The sequence below is a fragment of the Octopus sinensis genome, linkage group LG2 (assembly GCF_006345805.1).
Source record: "Octopus sinensis linkage group LG2, ASM634580v1, whole genome shotgun sequence".
NCBI classification, from domain to species: Eukaryota; Metazoa; Mollusca; class Cephalopoda; order Octopoda; family Octopodidae; genus Octopus; species Octopus sinensis.
In genome coordinates, this window is record NC_042998.1 from 9,556,428 (window position 1) to 9,566,807 (window position 10,380).

The window sequence follows — 10,380 nt, forward strand, 5'->3', positions numbered from 1 at the left end:
TTTTTATTTTGATAATTCTCCAAATAGAGACGGTTATTACTGTAGAAAGAAACTGATCAAAAGAGACTGATAGAATAAGTACTAGGCTTACTAAGTCCTTGGGTTGATTTGTTCGACAAAAGGTGGTGCTCCAGCATGGCTGCAGTCAAATGACTGAAACAAATAAAAGAATAGTGATATAACTGTCTGTGTTTGTAACCAGACAGGAAATCGAATTTTAGATGAAGTGGATTCAGTTTAGATTATCTTAAATCACATTTTCAAATGGAAATATTTGATAGCAGTTCATACAACTTTATAAAGAATATTGATAGCTTTATGGCAAATATCCACTTATATAGCAGACTAATTAAGGACGGATTTCAGAATCTGTTAAGATGACAAATCAAGATAAAATGATGGCAGACCTTTTCATCACATAAAAATAAAAGTTGAAGATTATATTGACATATAGCATTTAGCTTAACCAATAAAGGATGGTAGACATATGCTGTAAATAAGAGAAACTATGAACTGTATAAATCTTCCAAACAATTCCCTAAATGGAATATATATTTTATATTTTACACCAGAATACAGTATTTTCTGCATACAAATCCATGTGGTACACAGTGTAAACATTAACACATCATCATTATCTTTCCATATCCCGCTGCATTTTACATGGAATTTTGAATCCTCTAAAGTCATCTTGGAGTATAAACTGGCCTAGTTTTTCTGGCTGTAAATTTTGGTCTCAAAAATTCAACATTTATGCTGGAAAATACAATATATATAAGGCACAGGAAAGAATGCACACACACAATCTCATACAGTATGAAATAATTTTGGTTATGGTTTGAATATTTTATATATAATTATAACTGTACAGTAAATTAATCCCTGATTTAAGACAAATACATTTCTCAACAATTTGCCCATAATCTTTATATATATGTGTGTGTCCTTTATACAAATCCACAATTTTTCAGTAAGAGGGCTCGCACTTTCTATGGTCATTCAAAACCATCCAAGGGTGGTCGTGCACATCTTTACATTTCCCCAGTCACCCTGCAAAGCCATTAAATAATCAATAGAAGTGACTTTTTGTGAATTTTCTATCCAAAACCCAATCAAAATGCCCGAAACTTGATACGCCAATTGAATGCCAGCTAGCTGTATGTGATTGGTCGGAGATTTGGACAGTACTTGCGTGTATGTGCACACACTCGCAGTTGTATATGCATGCACTAGTATCTGTTCTCATTTCTAGATATTTCTAAAAATGGAATATATGTCTTCTGAAAAGATGCCTTTATTAAAAAGATAATATAGATTTTACAAGATTGTGTTCATTGGTTAATTGTCACACCATTATATCTTCTCTTTGAGTGAATACATCTGTGGTTGAAGTATTTCTGTTTATTTAAATAAATCTTAAAATGATTACTCTTCTGCCTCAAAAATATATTTGTGGTATTTTAGGTGCGGGCATGGCTGTGTGGTTAGGGAGCTTGCTTCCTAGCTACATGGTTTCGGGTTCAGTTCCACTGCGTGACACTTTGGGTAGGTGTCTTCTGCTATAGCCCCGAGCCGACCGAAGCTTTGTGATTGAATTCGGCAGGCAGAAGTTACTGCCATGTGTGTACATGTGCGTGTAGGTGCTCAGTGCCTCTCCGAAAGAGAGAGAAGGATTTAGCATATGCATGAGTGACAAAACTTTTCTTCTGTGTGACTTTGTGTAATAAAATATTTTAGAGAGAACTATTTGCTATAGATATGAAATTAATGTGGAATTTCTCCTGTATGAATTCGTTTGTGAGTAGTTAAGTGACCATTTTGAGAGAATGACTTGCCACAGATATCACAGAGATAGAGTTTCTCACCTACATGAATACGCTTATGAGTAGATAAACTGCCGTTTTGAGAAAAGGATTCACCACAGATATCACAGTGATATGGTTTTTCTCCTGTATGAACACGTATGTGGGTACGTAAGTTGCTACTTGTATGAAATGATTTACCACAGATATCACAATGATATGGTTTTTCACCCGTATGAATCCGTTTGTGAGTGGTTAACTCACTCCTTTGAGAGAATGATTTACCACACATATCACAGTAATATGGCTTCTCTCCTGTATGAATACGTTTGTGACCAGTTAATTCACCACTTCGAGAAAATGATTTGCCACAGATATCACAATGATATGGTTTCTCACCTGTATGAATACGTATGTGAATAGTTAAGCTACTAGTTATAGAGAATGATTTACCACAGATATTACAGTGATATGGTTTCTCTCCTGTATGGATACGTTTGTGTGTAATCAACTCACTACTCTGACAGAATGATTTACCACAGATTGTACAGTGAAATCGCTTATCCCCTGTATGAATGCGTTTATGTCTAGTTAAAAGTCCTTTTGTAGAGAATGATTTATCACAGATATCACAGTGATATGGTTTCTCTCCTGTATGAATATGCTTGTGTTTATTCAAGTTTCTTGTTATAGAGAATGACTTACCACAGATATCACAGTGCAGTGGTTTCTCTCCAATATGAATATGTTTGTGACCAGTTAATTCAATACTTCGAGAGAATGATTTACCACAGGTATCACAGTGATATGGTTTCTCTTCTGAATGAACACCTTTGTGGGTAGTTAATTCACTAATCTGAGAGAATGATTTACCACAGATATCACAGTGATAAGATTTTTCTCCTGTGTGAATATGTTTATGAGTGGATAAGTGACTATTTTGAGAGAACGAATCACCACAAATATCACAGTGATATGGCTTCTCATTCGTATGAATACGTCTGTGAATAGTTAATTCACTATTTTCAGAGAATGATTTACCACAGACATCACAAGGGTAAGGTTTCTCTCTTTTATCAATATCTTTGTGAGCAATTAATTCAGTACTTTGTGAGAGTGATTTACTATAGATATCAGAAGATGGTTTTCCTTCTGCATGTACATCTTTGTGAATAGTCAAGTCACTACTTTTGGAGAATGATTTACCACAGATATCACAGCAATATGGTCTCCCTCCCATATCAATACGTTTCTGAGTGGTTAGGTTAGCACTTTGAGAGGTTGATTCCTCCAAGTGAGGTGGCTTAATGCCTGGATCATTACCTCTACTTGAGTGGTTTGTTTCAGAAACTGATTTACCAGAGATATGACCCTGATTTGAATTCTCTCTTGTATGAATGTGTTTGTGTCTAGATAAGTTAATTGTTTGGGAAAAGGATTTGCCACAGATGTCGCAGCGATATGGTGTCTCACCTGTATGAATACGTTTGTGAGTAGTCAAGTCACTACTCTGAGAGCAAGTCTTACCACAGATATCACAATGATATGGCTTATAGCCTGTATGACTACGTTTATGTCTAGTTAAGTTACTACTGTGGGAAAATGATTCACCACAGATATCACAGTGATATGGCTTATCTCCTGTATGAACGCGTCTATGCTTAGTCAAGTTGCTTGTTATAGAGAAGGATTTACTACAGATATCACAGTGATATGGCTTCTCTCCTGTATGGATACGTTTGTGCTTAGTTAATTCACCACTTCGGGAGAATGATTTTCCACACGTATCACAGTGATATGGCTTATTTTCTGTACGAATATACTTGTGATTTGTCCAGGAGAATGTTTTGCCATATATATGGCACTGAGATGGTTTCTTTCCTGTATGAGTTCGCTTGTGAGCAGTCAAGCTACTAGTTATAGAGAATGACTTATCACAGATGTCACAGTGATACGGTTTCTCTCCTGTATGAATACGCTTGTGTTTAGTTAAATTACTTGTTATAGAAAACGATTTACCACAGATATCACACTGATAAGGCTTTTCTCCGGTATGAATCCGTTTGTGAGTAGTCAAGTTACTATTGTGAGAGAATGATTCACCACATACATCACAATGATATGGTTTAACTCCTGTATGAACACGTATGTGTCTTGTTAAATCCCTTTTTTGAGAGAATGACTTTTTACAAATATCACAGCAGTATGATGTTTTTCCAATCTCTTCATACATCTCATCAGGAACATCAATCCTTTGAGACTGCATTTTATGTTTAATCTGGTTTTCACATAGCTTATTTTCCATAATTTTCTTTCAGCACAATATACAGATATTTTTCTTGACTTTGTTTCTCTATAATATAAATAATGATAATGAAATTATTGTATACAGTGCTCAGGTGCACCACAACTTGTCAGAGTATAGTACAAATGTCTGGAAAGCAAACAATGCATGAGTCAGATACATGCTTGTGTATGTATGGAGGAGAGAAAATCAGGTGTAGTGTTGGCGAATCTCAGAAAGCATGGAAGTTTTGAGAAAATCAGGTGTAGTGTTGGCGAATCTCAGAAAGCATGGAAGTTTTGAAAGATGCAGAGCTCCGACATTCCTAACATTTATTTTTCCTGGTATATTTCTACTGCCTCTGGTTTTATGGCAATATCTGAAGATCTTGCAAACAGTCACAAGATAATAATTTATTAGTATTCAATCATTTCAGACATAATTATTCCAATACTGCTTATTCTAGAACCCTGCCTTGTCATGGGGAACAAGCAAGTAAAATAACATCAAAATAGATCCATTTATCAAGACTACCCATGTGGAAATTCTAGCAGTAAGATCGGTTATATCTGACTTCACTGCAAGTTGTTGAAGTTTAATATGAATGTATGATTATTTTATATTCCAGGCAGTTACTGCAGAAATGTTGCTACTCTTAATTTCAGTTGAGAGAAAATTTTCCTCAGTAATTCAAGCTTTGGTGTTAATAAGATTTTATGTGTTCAGAATAAAAAACTTCTTTAGTCTTTAAAAGATGATATTGTCGATGGATTTGAAAAAAATATTATTTTATGCCAATGTCATCTGATAACCTGAAATAATAAAGAAACAGTTTAAGACAGAGAAGATGCTTAGAAAGAAGAGACAGAGATTGTACAAAGGAATTTTAATACATTTATACTAATAAACTAGGCGCAGGAGTGGCTGTGTGGTAAGTAGCTTGCTAACCAACCACGTGGTTCCGGGTTCAGTCCCACTGCGTGGCATCTTGGGCAAGTGTCTTCTGCTATAGCCTCGGGCCGACCAATGCCTTGTGAGTGGATTTGGTAGACGGAAACTGAAAGAAGCCTATCGTATATATGTATGTGTATGTGTGTTTGTTCCCCTAGCATTGCTTGACAACCAATGCTGGTGTGTTTACGTCCCCGTCACTTAGCGGTTCGGCAAAAGAGACCGATAGAATAAGTACTGGGCTTACAAAAGAATAAGTCCCGGGGTCGATTTGCTCGACTAAAGGCGGTGCTCCAGCATGGCCGCAGTCAAATGACTGAAACAAGTAAAAGAGTAAAGAGTAAACTGTAAATTTAAATCTTTAATATTCAGATTACTGTCAAATGTAAAGCTTATTTATTTACATTGTTTTGGACTAATCCTGCATTATCTTGTATGCACAAGAATTCAATGTGATTAATTTTTCTTTAGAATGATATTGTAAGTGTGAGAAGGTAGATCTGGCTGGTTTAAACATAAAATAGCTTGGAGTGTCGACTGGCCTCCGTGCTGTGGGCACGTAACAAACACCATCCGATTGTGGCCATTGCCAGCCTCGCCTGGCCTCCGTGCCGGTGGAACGTAAAAAACACCATCCGAGCGTGACCATTCGCCAGCCTCGTTTGGCACCTGTGTCCGTGGCACATAAAAAAACACCATCCGAGCGTGGCCGTTCGCCAGCCTCATCTGGCACCTGTGTCGGTGGCACATAAAAAGCACCCACTACACTCACGGAGTGGTTGGCGTTAGGAAGGGCATCCAACTGTAGAAACACTGCCAGATCATACTGGAGCCTGGTGCAGCCTTCGGGCTTCACAGACCCCAGTTGAACCGTCCAACCCATGCTAGCATGGAAAGCGGATGTTAAACGATGATGATGAGATAAAGAATTTGAGCCAGATATGGCTGGTTTAAACCTTTACCTGAATTTTACTTTCCAATCTATCACTAAAATTACATCCTACAACCTTGTGCTAAGTCCTTAATATTTGTAAAGTACAGTTATACCTTCATATTGTGCGCCATAGAATATGTTAAACTACAAAATTGTGCACTGAGCTTGGCACAACCCTGCAGTTTGCTGGTTCCCTGTCAAACCTTCCTATCCATGCCAGAATGAAAGAGGTTAAATGATGATGATGCCATGTCATTTAGACATCAGTCAGACCTTTCATCAAAAGCATTCTATACTCCTTTACTTGTTTCAGTCATTTGACTGCGGCCATGCTGGAGCACCGCCTTTTAGTCGAGCAAATCGACCCCGGGATTTATTCTTTGTAAGCCCAGTACTTATTCAATCAGTCTCTTTTGCCGAACCGCTAAGTTATGGGGACGTAAACACACCAGCATCGGTTGTCAAGCAATGCTAGGGGGACGAACACATACACACACACACACACACACATATATATATATACATATATACGACAGGCTTCTTTCAGTTTCCGTCTACCAAATCCACTCACAAGGCATTGGTCGGCCCAGGGCTATAGTAGAAGACACTTGCCCAAGATGCCACGCAGTGGGACTGAACCCGGAACCATGTGGTTGGTTAGCAAGCTACTTACCACACAGCCACTCCTGCGCCTATGATCATCTTGCCTTTCATACAAAGTAAGTAGGACTACATCATTAATCAATGTAGCCTTCTTTTTTCTAAAACATTGGGGTGTAGTTTGAAGGACATTTGGTTGCTACTTCCAACACATTGAATAATCACTTAGAGCCTACCTTGGAATGATTGCTTTTAGGTTTAGGGGTGCAACAAATTGGCATTAGACCAGATTCATGCTCCATTTAAGTTTTACTTTTGGAATATATTTTCTTTCATCTATACTGTTCCACTTTTTACACATTTACTTTAACTTAACTTCAATTTTTCTTTTAAATGATACAAAATCATTTCAATAATTTATGCCCCCCCCCCATTATTCTCTTGTAAATGTTTTTTTAAACCTGTAGGACTTCCTTATCTTGTGTGCCCTTTCCCTTTAAAAATAGTGGAATGTAATTTCAGCGAGATTTGGTTACTATTTCTAGCAAGTTAAACCCTCCTTTGTATTGAATTTTGTTTTTAGTCAAGAGTACTTTTGCTAGCAGAAAGTCTGACATTCATCAAAAGGTATCCAATGAAGACAGGTCTTCACATGATACAATTTAAAGAATGTGTTGTACAATAGTTCCAAAATTAATATAAGAATAGTCTAACTTACAGACTCAAGAAATGAAGATGCAAGGTTTTGAGGAATAATGAAAAGGAAAATCTTAGTTTGGTAACATGGCCATGAAAGTGTCACCTTTTCCACTATTACTTTATTTGGAACCATGGAATTAAAATTTTTGCATGTTTAATCTAGGGCTGAATGTCAGAAAAAACACTTTCTTGAAGGTTTCGTTGGTTGCTACAATGACAGATTGCTTTGTGAGTTAATATGATTTAGGCACAAGACCAGCAATTCTGAGAAGAGATTATACAATTACATTGAGCACTGTCCTTGACTGGCATTTTATTTTATTGACCTCAGAGGGATAAAAAAGACAAAGCTGACCACAGTGGGATTTAAACTCAGAATGTAAAAGAGATGAAAGAAAAACACTACTAAGTATTTTGTCCGGCACTTTTAACATTCTGCCAGCTGACAGTCTTAGCACCAATGTTATAACAAAGCATTGCCTCTGCAGAGATACCAGAATTCCCAGATTGGAATCAGGCAACTGAGTTAGCAACTTCATGCATACTGGCCACCTGCCAGTGACAAACAACTTCTTGCAAGGTATGTCTTCCCATTTTCATTACCTCCATATGTGGGGGTCAGATGTTATGTTCTTCACCTTGGGGTTACCAATGCAATCTCCAAATCCAATGACAAGGGAATATTGAGTGAAGAAAAGGACAAAAATCTGCTGCTGATCAGGCTGGTAGAGCATAGAAGTGATGAAAGCAATCCTGTGAAAGAAACTCTAGCTAGAAACTGTATGCTTAAACCTTTAGCATTCAAATTACTCTGTCAAATATGATGCTTATTTATTCATATTGCTTTGAATTAATCTTACATATCTCATAGTTTTGAGACTTCGATAATGTGGTTGTTATTTTTAGAATGACATAGTAGGTATGATAGGCAGGATCTGACCAGCTTGAACATAAAACAGGAAGAATGGTCAGGTCCGATACGGTCAGTTGAAATGCTAAAGGATAAACCATCATTTCATCCTGAGAAACTGGCTTGGAGTGTTGATGGCTTTCACCACTCCATTAACCTTCGGAATCCAATAAGTTCAAATCACACCAACGCCAGTGTTGGTTACATAATTGTCAGGGGTACTGACTCTAGCCCTTGTTTTCAAGAAACTGACAGATTGAGCCATAAGTGTAAATAAGGTTTTTCTAGTCTGAAATTATGCTTGGTGCATATTTATTTAACCAGTAATGAAATCGACGTTAATAATATCCATAGACTTCTGAGGCTTATTTTATTTTATTTATTTACTTTATTTATCTAACCGATATATAAGATGGTGAAGTCTGCAATGTATACACCAATCACGATTTTTCTTTTACCATAGTGGCAATGCAGTTCAATTTCATCGAATCACACTGAAACATTAATGATAACTCATCAAATTTGCCTTTAAGGATACGTTCTGAGCTTTCTGGTGTAACATGCAATCTGAGAATTGTCCAGTTTGATATCCTATTAAATTGAACTAGACGTCTCGTATCGCAATTGGCAACCACCTCACATTTCAAACATTTTCTGGAAGGCTCAAACTATAGAATCAATTACTAATTACACAGGCATCTTCCAAGTAAAGTATTTGGATCACCTTCGATTGCTGCATCATCGAAGTAAATAATTTAATATTTTATTTTGGCCACATGTTAAATAACAGATAACAAGAAAAATAAAAGAAATTATGCAATTTCTTTTAACGACCATGTAATTAATATTATGGCAACGAAAGAAAAATCTTAATAACATTATAATGTAGCACTGTTTCTGTAAACTTCAGTTTTTAAAGTGTATCTCAGAATGGGGACAGCTGAATACAGTAGTTCACTCACTATGATCTATTTTTTTATACATATCTTAAGATCTCTTTTCCCATGGCATAAACATTTATTTCACTGATTCAATACATAGTCGAAAAACAACAATAGTCTACGGTTTCTGTTCTTTTAACATGCGTTTTCTAAAGCATAAAATACTATAAATATTTTTTACCTTTTATTAATACTATATGCAAGTGTGTGTGTCAGCCTTGAGCGATCAGACAGATTTATGATAAAATATATAAAATATATTCCAGCTGTGACCATGCAGGGCTGTTTTTGTTTTTTGTTTTCTTTCTCAGATTAAAAAAACGCATAACATTAAAACTAAAACAAGGAAAAAAGTCCCAGTTTACTTACAATACAAATCGATAGTATTATTACTGAAAAAAATATCAGTCATTGTAATATACTGTTTTGCTGTGTAATGATTACAAACAAGTTATTGAATGGTTAAAAGCGTATGAAATTTTTGAGAAAAATAAACTTGAGCAAATTTTAGCCACATAATCATCACCGCCCTCGAAAACGTATCTCAGCCAAATTTCATTAAAAAAATATGCAAAATTGAAAAAGTTACGTGAGTAGGTATACCAAATTGTAGTTTTGTCAATAAAAGACCTCAGGTTATTAATTCAGCTGTATTTTGGTAAAAAATAAAATATCGAATTCGATGTTTGTAAAACTTACCGACGTAGGCGAATTGTGAAATATAGCAGATGCCGTATTTAAGGTCGAGAAGGGACAATTAGCCTTGCCACCGACTTTTAATTCATGAAATTATTTCTCCAGACAATAATATAATATTTCTTAAAATCAGTCTAATATCTAATTGCACTAGATTGATAAATAGATATGGTGCACGATGAGTTGGATGTAGCGAGAAAATCTGAGCAGCAACAGAGAAAAACCAGCTTCTAATGAACACTTAATTGCATAAAAGACAAGTGTTTGAAAGGAAATTATACAAAATTTATTTTTAAGGGGAATTAACTCTCGTACTCTTAGAGCGAGAGTGAGTCAGGGGTAATCTGCGGCCCGCAGGGACTCTCTACAGGGCACGCCCAAGAAAAACTTACCTTGAATTTTTTTCAATATTGCGGCCCGCCTTATGAGCCATGTCTTATGCGGTCTGCTTCTCGAAAAAGGGTGTCCATTCATGAAGGAACTTCTCATCATCTCAATATCGAGTATTAATAATTCGGGGATATTAGCTAGCGTTTTAACTTTCGTTAACTTTAGTTTTCTGG

At 36.3% G+C, this 10,380-nt stretch overlaps 1 protein-coding gene across 1 annotated transcript; it reads right to left on the bottom strand.

Annotated features, from left to right (window-relative positions):
- Positions 1-349: 349 nt before the first annotated feature.
- LOC115208775 (zinc finger protein 665-like) lies at positions 350-10,086 on the bottom strand. Its single transcript, XM_036511143.1, has 4 exons — positions 9,821-10,086; positions 4,407-4,898; positions 2,604-4,161; positions 350-369 (listed from the first exon to the last, which is right to left on the bottom strand). Exons 3-4 carry the CDS (start codon positions 4,105-4,107, stop codon positions 350-352), a joined length of 1,524 nt encoding a protein of 507 aa, XP_036367036.1. The 5' UTR covers positions 4,108-4,161; positions 4,407-4,898; positions 9,821-10,086.
- Positions 10,087-10,380: the final 294 nt, after the last annotated feature.